This window comes from Myxocyprinus asiaticus, chromosome 12, assembly GCF_019703515.2.
Source record: "Myxocyprinus asiaticus isolate MX2 ecotype Aquarium Trade chromosome 12, UBuf_Myxa_2, whole genome shotgun sequence".
Lineage (NCBI taxonomy): Eukaryota > Metazoa > Chordata > Actinopteri > Cypriniformes > Catostomidae > Myxocyprinus > Myxocyprinus asiaticus.
This window is the reverse complement of record NC_059355.1, coordinates 20317987-20335836: the sequence shown is the minus strand read 5'-3', so window position 1 is coordinate 20335836 and position 17850 is coordinate 20317987. Positions and strand designations below refer to the sequence as shown.

The 17850-nt window shown below is 44.1% G+C and overlaps 1 protein-coding gene across 6 annotated transcripts in view; it reads left to right on the top strand.

Annotated features, from left to right (window-relative positions):
• Positions 1–17850, top strand: part of tnrc6c2 (trinucleotide repeat containing adaptor 6C2) — an 88122-nt gene that overhangs the window by 21507 nt on the left and 48765 nt on the right. For 4 of the 6 annotated variants that reach the window (XM_051712015.1, XM_051712018.1, XM_051712020.1 and 1 more), the window contains 2 exons: positions 5876–5976; positions 16813–16834. In XM_051712015.1, the coding sequence (XP_051567975.1) occupies positions 5914–5976; positions 16813–16834 (85 nt within the window). In that variant the 5' untranslated portion in view covers positions 5876–5913. The remainder of the gene's footprint in view (positions 1–5875; positions 5977–16812; positions 16835–17850) is intronic. The other 2 variants (XM_051712019.1, XM_051712016.1) reach the window with 1 other exon arrangement.

Sequence of the window (17850 nt, the reverse complement as noted above, 5' to 3'; positions counted from 1 at the left end):
TGCCCCCGAAATTCAAAATATGGGGGCAAAAATGCCCCAGCAAAGAGTTCCTGTTGTTTTATTAATAACATCTGATATGGTTTCAAATACATACATCGCGATTGTCATTTGAATTTTCGCTGAACATTATTTGTTTTGTGCAGATGTTGCCGAGTGAGTGGCAGATGCTCATGCCATAAAAGTGCATAGACGACACTCCGCTAGTCTGCTTCTCATGCTCCGCATCAGTTCGGTGTAGTGCTCCTATGCTAAATTACATGACCGTTCGCTCTTTTCATTCAAAATAGATGGTCCTAGTGAGTAACACTGTTGCTCCCTGTGCTATAGCATCACTTATGCATCTTTCACCAGTTAGAAGACAAAAATGCAGGAGGGGTTGATTTATATACTTAGTAAGTAAATCAGGTCTGAGAAAACAAAATATAATGTAACCAAATTATACAATGTAGTTAATCATAATATTATTAACAAAAATTACCTCTGGATGTGTTAAATATTCTTGATGTTAAATAAAACATTATTAATGATACAATATTAATTTTACTGAACATTAACCACTTTTAGTTTATGAATCATATCTCTGACTAATGTTCATTGTTAAATGTTTATTTTTGCTTTGTTTTATTCAATTGGCATGAAGGAGTTGCTAAGTTTTTTATAAGCTCCTGGATGTTTTAGTGTTCCCAGTTTTATTCCCTCCAATGTGCTTAAATCCCCCCCATATGAGCTGTATTTTATCCTCTCCCCCTTTGCTTCGCTTAAGAAATCTGCCCTTAATCCGTTTCCATACAGAAATGTGTGTATATCGCTAATTGTGTACCTTTCGCCTCCCAGATGTCCCTAATGCCAATGTAAAATGGGGAGAGTATTGAGACAATTAATTGAAATTAGCCAGCTTACTGTCATTTTAATTTCACAAATAAATGCAATCAGAAGACGAGGAATTGCAATCAAAAGGGAGCAGTTTCCCTTTTGATAGGACTGAAATATTGGTCCTGATGTTGCTGTTAAAGCTGGCAACATGCACCAAGTAGTGGGGGAAACTTTCGGTCTTTGTATAAGGACCATCCATCGATGTGTAGATGCTGTGTGCACAGCTATTAAAGAAAAATTTATGCAGTGTAATAACAGGGTTTACATATGATACATTTCTGATATTCAATAGGCTATTTTGAACAATCATCTAATCTAAAGCGTTTAGATTTCTGAAGAAGCTCAGCAAATGCAATCCGAGGTAAAGAGGGTTAGATTTAAAATATTTAAAAGTTTTAAAATGTTCAAAAGCTCATTTTCTGAAAGTGAACTCAGCATTGGACAAATAGTTCTGATAGTTTATAGTCTTGAAAAAAGCGTAGAACATTTTGAGAATGTTATTCAGCTGACTTTTTTCGTCTACAGAACAGGGTAAGGCTAATTTAAGTTTGTGCAAAGAAAAGGCAGTTATATAGGCCTAACAATATTCTTTTTTCATTTGGTAATTTATTAATTTAATGCTTTATTCGTTTGGTAATTTATTTTATTTAATACAGGGAATTTTGCCGCCATTTTTTTCAAAAGTAAGCTATACAATAATTTTATAGAAAAATTAGTATAGTGTCATGTGACACTTTGCACTAATGCCTATTTTCTTGACAAAAAGTGTTTCCAAACCAGTTTTTCACGACATTTGAAATATCAACATAAAGTTTATGCGCTAGAGTTAAACGGAAAAATGTTATGCATAATTTGCGATAATTTGCGTTTTCATTAGCTATATCGGTAAACTTTTTGATGCGTTACACTTTTTGTCGCAAAAAAATCCTTGGATGGAAACGTAGTTAGTGTCTGTGTCTCGTTTGGAAGGCTGCATGCTAGGTAGGACGCGTCCTTTGAAGGCTGCAGTATACCAAGTGTATTCCTTTAAACAAGCCTCGTTTAAACGAGACGGCCTTCATAGGACAAACGGAAACGTAACGTAACATGGTTGCTATGACAGCACGCCACTCTTTAACAAGCGCGAGCGCTTTGAGTGAGAAGGGAACAAAGTCCCTCTGGAAGGGAATGTATGAGGTACATTTTAGGAGAGTTATAATGATGTAAAGAGAAAAGAAAATAGATTTTACAGTTGTACTTTTAGTCTAATACTTTATATTAATATATTAATATAATTATACATATTATATATTCTGCACCCATCTACTGAGGTACTTGGGAATTAACATCAATATTCAGTAATAAGAAAATCAATTTTGATACATTTTGTGACCAGAAAAAAAGCAGATTTTCCTTAAAGGTGCAATATGTAACAATTTTCATGTAATATTCACCTTTTTTTTTTTTTTTTTTTTTTGCCAATGTGTGAACGGCTTGTAACGCAACTTAAAAAATGAGCCCTTCCCGGACTTCCTAGGTTGCCTATTGAAGCCTGTAGACTGATTTTCATGCGAAGGGAGTGGGACACTTTTGCCGGGAAAATCCAAAGGATGTGACGTTTATGCGCGCTTCCGAGAGCCTTGCCTCAGTGCTTCTGCTATTCAACAGTGACAACAAACTGCAACACTAGGTAAACCCAAAACATTTATCTACTGAATCCCGTCTGGCTAATCGGAAACGTGATCGTGGTAGAGCGAAAATTAGAGTGAACATCGGCAGGGCATTTGATTCCTGGAGGGACCTTCGTTCGGTTTTGTGGATCAAAACCGACCCTGAATAGGTGTTCTTCTTATTGGACAGGTAAGCTTACATAACTGCAAAGCATGTGAAATATAGTGCCATAAGGATTGATCTGTGTAATTTTAGCTAACTTGATCTTGCCTGCACAGTAACTGTCATAATGTTAATCTGTAATTATTCAGCAAGGTAAACTACAATAACACATGAAATGAATGCTAGACAATGTTCAAGATAATGCAAAAATACCCATTCGTTAGTGTAACGTAACTTGGTTATACAGAAAATATATATAATCTATTATTATAAAACAATAGCACATCGATATATCAAAATGTCAGTTGTGATGGAATCACATCAATACTGAATTGTCAACATATTTATAATGTACAGTCTATTTTATAAACAGCTACTGTCATCATCTATCAAATTTAGCTAACAACTATTGATAAAGATGGCTAGCTAGCTAATGCCGACATAGGCTATTGTATAAATGCAGTCAATGTATCATGCAAAGAAAAGTGATTACTTCAAACTACAGTCTCGCAAAGCCTGACCTATCTCCACACATTGTTTTAGCCCTGTTCCAGCATTGGAGAGTCAAATATAATATACAGTCTCAAAGTTTGTAGTAAAACAATCATAACTGTAATTTTAATTATGCTACCTCATCTGTCAGCATGATGTTGGTGAATCATGTTCAGTCTCTTTGTACGTTGCATCATTGTTTTGGATGCCGGCTCGCTCGCATGAGCACGAGCAACAGGTAGCTGGCTGCAGTTCACTTAACGGCCACAGGTGTCATTAATAACAAGGGTTTCTGAATCTTACATACTGCACCTTTAAGGTGTGCCTTTAGCCCGGTTGTACCCTAAATGTCTGCGAAAGTCAATTTTAGTAAAATTTGTGCTGACTTTAGGCCTGTAAACACTTTTTCTGGGACTTGGTTTTTCTTGATATTGTTTCAAGGATGTTTTTGCATTCACCGCCATAGCTTCCTCCTGATGATGGTCACATCCGCTGCGAGGAAAAAGTGTTGTCACTGGAACAGGTCAATAGTCAGTGTTTTACTGAGATGTTTGGTGTGATTAGGTATTTGTTAGGGGTGCACCGATTGATCACCCTTAAATCTGTGATCGGCGATCGTGCCTAGAATCAGGGACGATCTTTTTTGGATCAGGCAGGTAATCACACTCACCGCTACTCTAATAAATGAGTGCTTGCTCAGCCCTTGAGGCATTACAGAGTGGCCTTTGGAGTGTGAGTGGTTGGCAATTCTAAGCATTCACGAATTTAAACTTTCAGACATGCTGTAATACACATGAATATGCTGTTTTGTTTTTAAAAATGTGGAAGAATTACACATGTATGAATATGTTCCCATGTTCCCAATAAGTTGCCCATTTTCTAGAGTCATTACGGTAGTTATTCTGACTCGCTGCACTGTGAGCAGGAAGAGGATCAATAGGCTGTTAACGGGTATAAAAACAAATTAAACAACAAATAAACATGTGAATACAAATCTGAGTACACGTGGTGTAACGTGAGTCGTGACAATCAGACGTTGTGTGGAGCGATAGAGACTGCTTGAGCGATCATGAAAGCTTTTAGCTTTACTCTCTTCAACATGAGCGCTCTCGGTGTCAATCAAACATGCACACTCTAGGTGCTCTCAATATCTCATCATCAGTCACTCATCCCAGTGCTATTCTGTGAGGATCCCAATTTATATCAGATTAATGTTGGCCACAATACCACTAATAACCGATATAACTGTTTAACCTTAAATAATGGCACCACGTCTTCACGTATTTGCTTAATAATTAGTGATTTGTGTTGCAAGACGCCAAAGACAGTGAACAAATCATAGATATTAATGATTTCTCACTGGAGCAGTTTTAGAGCTTGTAATGGATATATTTCTTATTTTTGAATGTATCTCTGTGGTGTGATGCTCTCATGGTTTTTGGTTGCCAGTGTGTCACAATGACTTTTTGATATTGGCAACAGAACTATCAATAACTGTTTTCAATACAAATAAATGTTAGCAATTCTCAATTAATGTAATTTTAATGTAATTTTGGTAACAATTAATAAAAAGGTTTCATTTCTTTAGCATTAGTTAATGCATTAGGTATCATGAACAAACAATGAACAATATATTTTTACAGTATTTATTAATCATAATGTTAGTTAATAAAAATACAATTGTTCATTTTTAGTTCATGTTAGTCCATAGTGCATTAATGTTAACTAATACAACTTTTGATTTTTAAAATGTATTAGTATATGTTGTAACTAACATTAAGTTCATTAGATCATGTTAACAACAGTAATGTTGTTAAATAATGTTAACAAATGGAACCTTTTTGTAAAGTATTATCATAATTTTACTGTGTGGGGCATAAACATATATAACTGCAGCATATAACTTGCAAAAGTGTGGCAAAGGGCTGATCTTAGTGTTAAAAAAAAATCAGAGAATGGTATCGGCCTCAGATTTCCTGATCGGTGCACCACTAGTATTTGTTGGGCTCAATACAGCTTGGAGCTGAACTGGGTTCACGTAAATCTTAGGGATGTGCATTTTGGTCATTTTGTTTACTCAAGTACTTGTGTACAAAAACACGTTCTGTGTGGACACCCTCAAATCTGAGTGCTGTTGCTGCCCCAGACTAAAGGTCAGTGTTGATACAAATTGCTGTCTGATGAAACAGATATGCAATGTTGCAAAAATATGGACGTAACCAGTCACAAAATTAAAAATAAGGCCCTTTGTGGCACAAAAAAAAATTTAAGGAAAAAAGTCAACAATTATTATGTTTTCATGATCAATCATTCTGGTTATTTCTGAGTATGTGCTAATCAAAAGTAGGGATGGTGCACACAGTTTTGGCCTTGGGCCACATGACTGGCCCATTCCTTTGATGGGTCTCAGAAACCGTTACCAGCCTCCAGCCACAGGAAATAAAGACTTGATAATAATATACCTTCCCCCCATCTCTTAATTTACGAGATCTTTCTTTTGAATGAGTGGGTGAGAAAGGTGGCTTTGTAAAACCAAGAATCTATTTATACATGGAGAAAAATTGTCTAGCAGGTCCTAGTCTAAGAGTGCATCTTTTCTCTCACATTTAGAAGAGTGCTTGACCTCTTAAATTGGCAGGTAGTTCGATTCCTCCATCCTGTCAGGTGTTAACCCTTTACCTATGTCTGTGTTTTCCAGCAGAGCAAAGCTGAACATCACAAGGAGAGAACTATTTGATGGAAGAAAAGAAGCGTAAAAAGCAAGAATACAAGACAAAGAAGGAAACTGGTCACAAAACGGTCAGTTTGTTTGAATTCTCCCATAGAAATGTTAAAGAGTTACTTAAATTTCATTATTATTCAAATTTTATTGTCAGTAAGGTGATACTTGGGATGGGAATCATTAGGGACCTGCAATTCTATATTATTTCAATATCTGGCCCGTGATACAATAGTAATGTGATTCTTTATTTTTAATGTCTTTATTCAAAACTGTGACATATTGTGATCTTTTACTGATTTGTTTCGCTTTCATCTTCATTTGACTTTGGTGGTTTTACATCATAAGTACTGAACTTCCTGCTATCCTTCATTGTAGAGCCATAAAAGCAACGTAGAACATAAGTTCATCAGTATCAGTAAATAAAAACAATGAAAAGTCATAGCATACCTTGTGTTTGTTGACCAAATGCCACAGGATGATTTGTCTTCTCTTAAACGTACTATCAGTGGTGCATAATGTCTTTTTCCAAACAATATTAATGTGGAAAATACAACTAAAAAAAATTTATTTTAAGTGTCAGAAGATTTATACAGTATGTAAAATATTTTAAATTTTCCCCCCACCTTCAGGTAATACAACAGTTCTTGGTTTAAGGGTCTTAAGAGGCAATGTTGTTCTACTCAATGTAGATGGCTTCAAACAGTTGATGAGTAGTTGAAAAACATTTCCCAGATAGTTTGAGTTTAATGTAAGACCAAATATTCTCTATTAGGGCTGGGAATTGCCACAGACCTCCCGATTCAATATTACAATGGTATTTCCTAGCTGATTTGATATGTATTGCGATTTTATGTTTTGATATGAAAACGTTAACTCATTTTTTTCTCAGTAAGAAATGTCTATTGAAGAACAGTTGTGTCTGAAAGGACTATTGTTTCACTCCGTAATATATAATTTGCAGGTAAAAGGTAGGGATGTGCAAAACGTCCTGGTTACTTGCGTAACCTCCGTTCCCTGATGGAGGGAACGAGATGTTGTGTCGATGTAGTGACACTAGGGGTCACTCTTGGGAGCCCGAAACACCTCTGGTTTTTGATAAAAGGCCAATGAAAATTGCATACCACTCCCCCAGACATACGGGTATAAAAGGAGCTGGTATGCAACCACTCATTCAGGTTTTGTGCTGAGGAGCCGAGACAAGGTCCCGGACATTTCAGTGGGTAGTTCAGCATTGTGGCAGGAGGGACACAACGTCTCGTTCCCTCCATCAGGGAACGGAGGTTACGCAAGTAACCAGGACGTTCCCTATCTGTCACTTACTCGACGTTGTGTCGATGTAGTGACACTAGGGATCCCTATACGAAACGCCGCAACTGGCTGAACTGTGTTACGTGAACTGGCGGTGTGTGACGGGCAGACCACTGTGTGCCTCGTAGCCAGCGCACCAGGCTGACACGTAATCTTCCCCAACACTGTTATGAGTGTCGAACGGCCCTTTGGGGACAAGTCGACTGCCCAAAAGATAGAGACAGGCTAGCCCAGTCGTGGCCTCTTATCCTCTTTTTTTTTTGTTTTGTTTTTTTTTCCCAAAAAAAAGGAATTAACCGACTGGGGCCACCAGGTCAACGTCGGGGGTGGGGGGCTGGGTGTGTCCGGGTGTGTCCCTCCCAAGGGGAAGACACCGTGGAGACCACACCCCGCCCAGAAGGGGGGGTATTTTGAGTGGAAATGCATCACATGGTCTTGCCGAACTTTGTCGTAAGTATGTCATGTGGAGAAGTCCCATGGTAGGTCCTACCCTGTGGGGGAGGAGTTTCTACAAACATGGGAAACGAATTAGCAGAAGATATAAGTTGCATGGGGTTACCTATGGGGAACCACCACATGCAGAGCACCTACCCAGGTACAGGGCTTAGTTAGCACATGTACTGAGCCGGCAGCGAGTTTCTCCACAAACTTGTCTGCCACAGGGCTCGGAGGAAATCATCCAGGGAACGCAGTTTGTGAACATTACTGGGAGTCAACAGCGCACGTCTTCAGCTCAGGGGAGGTGAAAGGCGCCGTGCACAAGCGATACACCCGGCCAGCTGTCCCGGATTTACCTGCTTGTGCGTGCCACTACACGGGACGAAACCGGTTCAACCTGGAGATTGTAGAACCTCGCAAAGGTGTTGGGTGTTGCCCAGCCCGCTGCTCTGCAAATGTCTGTTAGAGAGGTGCCACCTGGTCAAGGCCCAGAAGGCCGCTACACCCCTGGTAGAGTGGGCTCGTAGCCCTGCCGGGGGCAGCACGTCCTGGGCGTGATATGCCATTGTTATGGCGTCAATGAGCCAGTGGGCAATCCTCTGCTTGGAGACAGTGCTTCCTTTCCGCTGTCCACCAAAGCAGACAAAGAGCTGCTCAGAGACTCTAAAGCTCTGCGTGCGATCCAAATAGATGCGTAAAGCGCGCACTGGACACAGCAACATCAGGGCTGGGTCTGCCTTCTCCTGGGTCAGTGCTTGCAGGTTCACCACCTGGTCCCTAAAAGGGGTCGTGTGAACCTTGGGCACATAGCCCGGTCGGGGTCTCAGGATCACGTGAGAGTAGCCCGGACCGAACTCCAGGCACGTTTTGCTGACAGAGAACGCTTGCAGGTCTCCTACCCTCTTGATAGAAGTGAGCGCAGTCAGGATGGCAGTCTTCAAAGAGAGTGCCTTAAGCTCAGCTGACTGCAAGGGCTCAAAGGGGGCTCTCCATAGACCCTGAAGAACTACAGAGAGGTCCCATCAGGGGACGAGGCATGGTCTGAAGCGATTCAACCTCCTGGCACCTCTCAGGAACCTGATGATCAGGTCATGCTTCCCTAAGGACTTACCATCCACTGTGTCATGGTGTGCCACTATAGCTGCTACATACACCTTCAAGGTGGAGGGGGACAGCCGCCCTTCCAACCTCTCATGCAGGAAGGAAAGCACTGATCTGACTGCGCATCTCTGGGGGTCTTCGCGTCGGGAAGAACACCACTTAGCGAACAGACGCCACTTAAAGGCATACAGGTGCCTCGTAAAGGGGACCCTAGCCGGAGTGATCTTGTCTACCACCGCGGGTGGTAGGCTGCTTAAGTCTTCCACGTCCCGTCCAGGAGCCAGACATGGAGATTCCAGAGGTCTGGTCACGGGTGCCAGATGGTGCCCCGTCCCTGAGAAAGAAGGTCCTTCCTCAGTGGTATTCACTAGGGGGGGGCTGTCGCGAGGAGCGTGAGGTCCGAGAACCATGTCTGGGTGGGCCAGTAGGGTGCTACCAGGATGACCTGCTCCTTGTCCTCCCTGACCTTGGACAGGGTCAGTGCAAGTAGGCTCACTGGTGGAAACGCATATTTGCGAAGTCTAGGGGGCCAGCTGTGTGCCAGCGTGTCTATACCGAGAGGTGCCTCGGTCAGGGCGTACCAGAGCAGGCAGTAGGAGGATTCTTGGGAGGCGAACAGGTCTACCTGTGCCTGCCTGAATCGACTCCAAATCAGCTGGACCACCTGAGGGTGGAGTCTCCATTCTCCCCTGAGGGTAACCTGCCGTGACAGTGCGTCCGCTGCAGTGTTGAGGTCACCCGGGATGTGAGTGGCTCGCAGCGACTTGAGGTGCTGCTGACTCCAGAGGAGGAGACGGCGGGCGAGTTGTGACATACAACTGGAGCGCAGACCGCCTTGACGGTTGACATATGCTACCGTTGCCGTGTTGTCTGTCCGAACTAACACATGCTTGCCTTGGATCAATGGCCGAAACCTCCACAGGACGAGCAGAATTACCAGCAACTCGAGGCAGTTGATGTGCCAACATAGCCGCGGGCCCGTCCATGAGCTGGCGGCTGCGTTCCCGTTGCATACAGCGCCCCAGCCCGTTTTGGAGGTGTCTGTCATAACCACGACGCGCCTGGAGACCTGCTCTAGGGGATAGCCTGCCCGTAGAAACGTGAGGTCGGTCCAAGGGCTGAAGAGGCGGTGACAGATCGGCACGATGGCCACACGATGTGTCCCGCGGAGCGCCATGCCCATCTCAGGACTCGAGTCTGACAAAGAGTGCTGAAGCGGTCTCATATGCATCAACCCGAGCGGAGTGGCCACTGCTGAGGATGCCATATGCCCCAGGAGCCTCTGAAACAGTTTCAGTGGAACCGCTGTCTTCTGTCTGAATGCCTTCAAACAGGTCAGCACCGATTGTGCGTGCACGTTCGTGAGGCACGCCATCAACAAGACTGAGTCCAACTCCGAGCCGAGAAAAGAGATGCTCTGAACCAGGAGGAGCTTGCTCTTTTCCCAGTTAACCCAAAGCCCTAGCCGGATGAGGTGTGAGCACCAGGTCCCTGTGTGCACACAACACATCCCGAGAGTGAGCTAGGATTAGCCAATTGTCGAGTTAGTTGATGCGAATGCCCACTTCCCTTAGCGGGGCAAGGGCTGCTTCTGCAACCTTCGTGAAGATGCGATGGGACCAGGACAGGCCGAAAGGGAGGACCTTGTACTGATACGCCTGACCCTCGAATGCAAACCGCAGGAAGGGTCTATGTTGAGGTAGAATCGAGACGTGGAAGTACGCGTCCTTCAGGTCTACCGCCGCGAACCAATCTTGAGGCCGGGCGCTCGCTAGAATGCGCTTTTGTGTCAGCATCTTGAACGGGAGTCTATGTAAAGTCCGGTTTAGTACTCGCAGGTCCAAGATTGACCGCAACCCACTGCCTTTCTTCGGTACAATGAAGTAGGGGCTGTAAAACCCCCTCTTCATCTCGGCCGGAGGGACAGGCTCTATCGCATCCTTCCGTAGGAGGGTAGCGATCTCCGCGTGCAAGGTAGTGGCGTTTTCGCCCTTCATCAAGGTGACGTGGACGCCGCTGAACCTGGCCGGATGCCTGGCGAACTGAATTGCGTAGCCGAGTTGGACGGTCCGGACCAGCTATCGCGACGGGTTGTAAAGCGCGAGCCACGTGTCCAAGCTCTGGGCGAGGGGGACCAAGGGGTCAATCTTGTTGGACGTACCGGCGGGTGGGGCCTTGCGGCGGGGCGGAGCCTGAGGTGCCACGCCGTGTTGTGACCGTGCTGAGTTCAGGGACACCGAAGCACTTACCTGGCTCCTTGTGACCACTCCCGGAACAGCCTGGGACGGGGGAGGAAGAGGCCTGTCCTCGTGACCCATGGAGACTGTCACATTGGGGGTGGATTTGTGCCACAGCTGGGCACGCAGGGGCGGGGAGACTGCCACTGGAGCGCCGAACCTGCAAAAATGGAATGGTGGACGGTGGTCGTGATGATGGCTGTGCACACTTGGTATGTGACCCAGGGAACAAGGAAACCGCTGTTGCTGAACTCTTCGGTACCGCAGCCACTTGGACATGTGGCGCAATTTAATGCAAAGGTAACAATAGATTCTCCTCCCGGCCCTCCACCGGGGGATGGAGTGGTCTGCTTACCAGCTCCAGAGCAGCGGGTTTCGTCACTCATCTCAGGAGCGCTTTGAAGCCTTTCGCAGGTTCTTGGCGGCCGACCGCGAGACGGGTGGCGTCTGCTTCCTGTGGCGGGCTCCACGCCCAGGGCCTGGCCGCAGGGGTGGGCTGCAGCGGATCCAGTGCAGTCACCGCAGGGGGACACCCTTGGCGACGAGCAGACGGGGTGTGGGATCCTGAGCCAGACAGGTTGTGCCAGACAGCCTCCATCTACTGCTTCACCGCTGAGAACTGCTGGGCAAAGTCATCGACGGTGTCGCCGAACAGGCCAACCTGGGAAATGGGGGCAGCGAGGAACCGTGCCTTGTCGGCCTCAACCATCTCGACCAGGTTGAGCCAAAGGTGGTGCTCCTGGACCACCAAGGCGGACATCGCCCACCCGAGAGACCGCGCCATGACCTTCGTCGCCCAGAGAGCGAGGTTGGTCACCGAGCGCAGCTCCTGCATCAATCCTGGGGCGGAACTACCCTCGTGCAGTTCCTTTAGCGCCTTGGCTTGGTGGACTTGCAGGAGAGCCATGGCGTGCAGGGTGGAGGCGGCTTGTCCAGCGGCACCATAGGCTTTGGCCGTCAGGGACGACGTAAACCTACAGGCCTTGGACGGGAGCTTTGGGCACCCACGCCAGGTGGCGGCGCTCTGCGGGCAAAGGTGCACCGTGAGCACCTTATCCACCGAATAGTCCTTGGCCGCCCCACCATCGAGGGTATTGAGGGTGGAGGAGCTGAAAGATCTGGACCGGGCAGTAAAAAGTACCTCCCACGACCTTGTCAGCTCCTCATGCTCTTCCGGGAAGAAAGGAACTGGGGCGGGGCGTGGCTCTGAGCGGCGCCGTGAGCCCAGGAACCAATCATCGAGCTGCGAGGGTTCAGGGGAGATCGGAGGGTTCTACTCTAGCCTGATGCTCGCAGCTGCCCGGGAAAGCACGTTCATCATCTCCGCATCAGCCTGTGACTGGGCGACCGCACCCGAAGGGAGGAGCCCAGCTGAGGCTTCCGCGTCCGACTGGACAAGCCTGCTCTCCGATGCTGCTCTCGAGAGCTCATCACCTTCGCGGGCTCCGAACAAGAGGTCGAACTCGCCGTGAGACGAGCCGGCGGACTCATCCGGAAGCCCGATCAGGGCAGATGAGCGTGCTGGGGAATGGGAGGTCCGTGGAGGGATACCCGGCGGAGGTGGTCGCATTGGTGTCCCCAAATCGCCCCCAGTGCTAGCCGCGCTGGCCTCATACTCATTGGTATAAGGACCGAGGCAGGCTCCTTCTTATGAAAGCAAGCCGCGACCGCATCGTTGCCATGGACATGTTCTCGCAATGAGTACATGACCCATCCTCGAATGCTGTCTCCGTGTGGGCAGTGCCCAGACACGAAAGACAGTGACCGTGGCCGTCAGAAGGTGAGAGATAACGACCGCAACCAGGAATAACACACAAACGGGAAGGCATCTTTAAAAAGATGCGTCTTTAAAAAGACGTTCCGTGCATGCCGTTCTTTTAGAGAAATACTCTTTTAGAGAAATATACTCTTTTATTTCTGTCGAAGCGTCTAGGGGCGTTCTCTGCAGTGCACCAGTGCAGAGGGGGGAGAAGCCGCTGAAATGCGCCATCAGATCCAGCAGAGGTGAATGAACAGCCGTGGGAATTCAGCTCAGTGAGCATCAAACGTTCGGCACCGAAGAGAAAATCTGAATGAGTGGTTGCATACCAGCTCCTTTTATACCCGTATGTCTGGGAGAGTGACATACAAAATTGGTGAAAGGCCAATGAAAAAAGACCAGAGGTGTTTCGGGCTCCCAAGAGTGACCCCTAGTGTCACTACATCGACACAACATCGAGTGAGTGACAGATAGGGAACTACCGATTTAAATCGACAAGTCTGATCTAGGCAAATAGTTAGTGCAAAGCAACCCGTATATAAATCAAATCAAATCAAATCCCTTTATTGTCACTCAACCATATACATAAGTGCAACAGTGGGTGAAAGTCTTGGGTGCAGTTCCAAGCAACAGTTACAATAAATATTTGATTTACACATTTTACACATCTTGTTACACAACACAATATGAAATATACACCTAATAATATACAGTATACAGTATACACAAAATAAGAAGACCGTATACAATAAAAATACACTGTACTCCCCCCCCCCCCCCGTGTTGACATTCAGCTGTCGGTTGATAGTCAGTTGCCAGTGTGTTATTAAGTGAAGTAAAAAATGTAAGTCCAGTCTGAGACTAATAAAGTGCGGTGCTGATATATGTATCGTGAGCGATCAAGAGTTCAAAAGTCTTGATTGCTTGGGGGAAGAAGCTGTCATGAAGTCGGCTGGTGTGGGTCCTGATGCTGCGATTACCGCCTGCCTGATGGTATCAGTGAGAGCAGCACATGGCTCGAGTGGCTGGAGTCTCTGGTGATCCTCCGAGCTTTTTTTCACACACCGCCTGGTATAGATGTCCTGGAGGGAGGGAAGCTCGCCTCCGATGATGTGTCTGGCAGTTCGCGCCACACTTTGCAGGGCTTTGTGGTTGAGGGCGGTGCTGTTGCTGTACCGGGTGGTGATGCAGTCAGTCAGGATGCTCTGTACAGTGCTGGTGTAGAACTGTGTGAGGATGTGGTGGTTCATTCCAAACTTCCTCAGCCGTCTCGGGAAGAAGAGGCACTGGTGAGCCGTCTTCACAACGGCCTCAGTGTGGACGGACCATGTGAGTTCCTCAGTGATGTGGACATCGAGGAACTTGAAGCTGCTGACTCTCTCCACCGATGCTCCATTGATGGTGATAGGGCTGTGTTCTCTGTCTTTTCTCCTGAAGTCCACCACAAGCTCCTTGGTCGTACTGACGCTGAGGGAGAGGTTGTGCTCCTGACACCAGCGTGTCAGAGTGTGCACCTCCTCTCTGTAGGCTGTTTTATCATTGTCAGTGATCAGACCTACCACCGTCGTATCATCAGCAAACTTGATGATGGCATTGGAGCTGTGTGTTGCCACACAGTCGTGTGTACAGGGAATACAGGAGTGGGCTGCATTTTGCAATAAGGCTGCATTTTGTCCATTTGTATTCAACAAATAAGTATACACTTCAAAAAGTGAAAACGAGACATGATTACTCTGCGTGCGTGGGCCCCAAAGTGCAAATTAACTTCTGAACAAAAAAGCAAGTTAGACACGTGCATCACCAGCATTTCTTTCCTCAAAATAGAATTAGGTGTGTTTCCTCAAGCAAGCATCTTTGTGTATAGCGGCATTACTTGTCAACAGTGGCGGGTAAATATGCAAAATTTCCCGCCACTGCGCAATAATACCCTGGCTGTTAGATTAACCCTGGCGAAGACACCTCTCTGGAACATCATAATGCAACTCAAATCATGATTCATCACTCCACACAACTCTGCTGAACCACTCTGAATCAAACTTTCCCTATTTAGCCAAAAACTTAATTCTGTCTCTGAAGTTTTTCTGAGACAGCAATGGCTTTTTAACACATCTACTAGACACAAAACCTGCAATAGGTAACCTTCTGGTTATTGTTCTTCTCGAAAAAATCTAGTTTTCTGAGGTCTTGAATTTTGCTGACAGTTTTTGTAGGCTTTGTTTGCTGTCTTTGAGAATTGTAAAATTCAGCAGGAGGTATTCCGTTCATGAAGAGGCTTGGGGCCTTCCAGATCCTTCCTTTCTGGCAACATCAATTGTTGTTTCAAAGCGTTGACCTATTCTCTTAATAGCTGATAGAGAAATAGGGATTTATTCTGCCTTTAGGGTCTTGTAAACTTCAGAATAGCTACAGATGGCCTGATGTAGACCATCTGTGCGGTTTCTGACAGCAACCCCTGCATGATATTTTGCTTTATTTGATGCAGATTTTCTCACTCATTTACCTTGGGACTCATAATACTGCATACTGTAGATCTCTCCCTCTAGTTCTATTTATGTGCTTGTTATCAGGCCTTTGATGGGTTGCATCAGGTGTGGCAGATCACCAACTAATGACTAATCTTTTAAGAAAATCAAAAGACGTCCCAGAAGATATTTTTGGAAAATTCTGTACACCCATGTGTTAGTTTGAATTTTATATCAAACATTTTAATCTTTATCATGATTTTACCTTTGCATACAATAAGACTATATAAGTGAATTTCTCTGTTTCCAGCTTTTTCCCAAACAGTTCACTGCAGCAAAAGTTAATGAGCAAATGGTGGCACATAAGTGTACCAGGAGTGCATTTGTTTAATTCTTGCTAATTTCCTGACCAATGACTTGACCAATGAGACCAGTAAAAGCTTAATGTTTTGCCATTTTAATTTTTTTGCCCTGGTATGTACAGTACATGTTTTAAATATTTCTCTTTTTGGTCCACTTTAAACTTAATTTATGTTCCATTATCACTCTTGTGTTTTGGAACCCAGCCAGCCTAAATATTATATTATAGGGTTATTTCGTGTCAGAATAACCAAATGTCAAACTTCTGACATTTTTTATTTTGTTCATATTTTTTCTGAAGAAAGGGCAATATCAAATTTTGAGCTGGGGACCTCTGGTTAAATTGACACAGAGTGACCAAATAGTAAACAAAAAATTCAGGGGGCTTTTTGTTCACACACAATGCTGTTTGGCCTTGTTTATACTTTCATTGGAGTGTGCCGCGAACACTGCCAAAACAAATTATACTTCATGCTTTTTTCAATTGCGATTCAAAGTCCATGGTGCTGGTCACTGAGACAGTTTGAGTTCATTTGAAGCACTCACATAACTCACTATTACACCAGAAAGATAGATAAAGAATTTTATTTCATGGCATTTCTATATTCACTTAAAAGTTCCTTATTTTGATTGCAAAATATTATTAGAATTTTAAGTGCACATTGATCGTGGGTATCTCAAATAATCACAGTTAAATCACAATCGGGCAGTTATGTATTAATTGCGACAGGCCTATAGGTTACACAAGGATCTTATCAGTGAATCTAAATGGCAGTAAGTAATTCCTACAGGGGTAGTTGCAGTATTTTAATAAAATCGTTACATCAAACACTAAAATAACAACAGGAATACTCTCTAGATTTGCATAGTTACCATGTCCACATGCTCGCATGTCCATGATACTAATGAGATAGCTTCAAATCATTATTTGTCCTTTGTTTTGTGTGTGTATGCTTTTAATCATTAATAGCTTTAGTTTTACTTTGGTTAAATCTTTGTCTACTTTCATACACATACCCATACTTTGATGGTGATGAAAATATGGAGTAGGCATAAAATTAATTAATTACACAATTGGCATACATAATTTATTATAAGTGTAAATGTCAGGTCAGCCTGCTACAGAATTATGTTATGAATATTCATTACACTATGCAAATAACATGTAAACAACTACATTGAACAAGTACAGTGAAATGTGTATATCCCAGCTTTTGCTGAAAATGCATCTCTTGCTTTTATTCACAGATTACTGAACAGAAAACCAAAGGTGAGTACATCCTCTTAAGGTTTGAAACTAAAATATTGTAATATTTAAATGTTAAGGTACTATAATTCAGCTAAGATTCAGTGTGGTTTGTGTCTCGTAAGGTCAGCAGACATGGGCATCTTCCTCATTAGCCTGTAGATAGATATTTCCGCTTTGATTTCATTCCTGTGCAGGCTAATGCATTATGACACCTGCATTTTTTCATTAGCATATGTTCACTCAGCTGTAATGGAACACAGATGGTAACTCTGTGCAAACGAGATGCTCCTCAACATCCGCAGCTTACAGAATTGAATTTATGTACTGGTTGTTGTTGTTGAGTCATACAGAAAATAAATATTCTTAAAACATCATGTAAATTATTATTTGTGTGTATCTTACTGGCCAATAGATCTGAATTATGATTTCCATTGGTGGTTGTAAACTCTAACAGCACTAACAAAAAGTACTGTGTTATTACTCAGGTAAAGTGATGGTATCAGCTGGTAATACCATTGTACTTTGATATGATTACCATATTTACCATGCTATTTAAATGGTACTCCTAGTTACTTCAAAGACCATGGAATTACTGTGGTACAGTACATGTCCAAAACCCCATGGTGTTCCATGGTATAGGTCGAAGAAAACATAGTCATACCATGACACTTGTACTTTTTTGTTAATGAGTATAAAGATAATTTTTAGACTTTCACAAGATTAAACAGCATATGTTTTGCTGTAATGCTGTCTTAAAGCAACACAACTTCAAATTCTATAAAGCAGATTTGTGGCTTGTTATTGTGAAAAAGTCTGTACACACAATTTCAAATTAAATTCAGTACCCATATCTATTTGAGGACAGGACTGTTGGGCCTCGTATTCAGATATAAGACAAAGGCAGGCCTGCACACAGTCGTAAAGCCTGACTGAGGCCTACACACACAGTCATAAAATCTTACTTATAACAATTGCGCCAAAATCAAACAAAGGGAGTCCAAACTACAAATCCCAAAAAAAGACTACAAATCCCATGA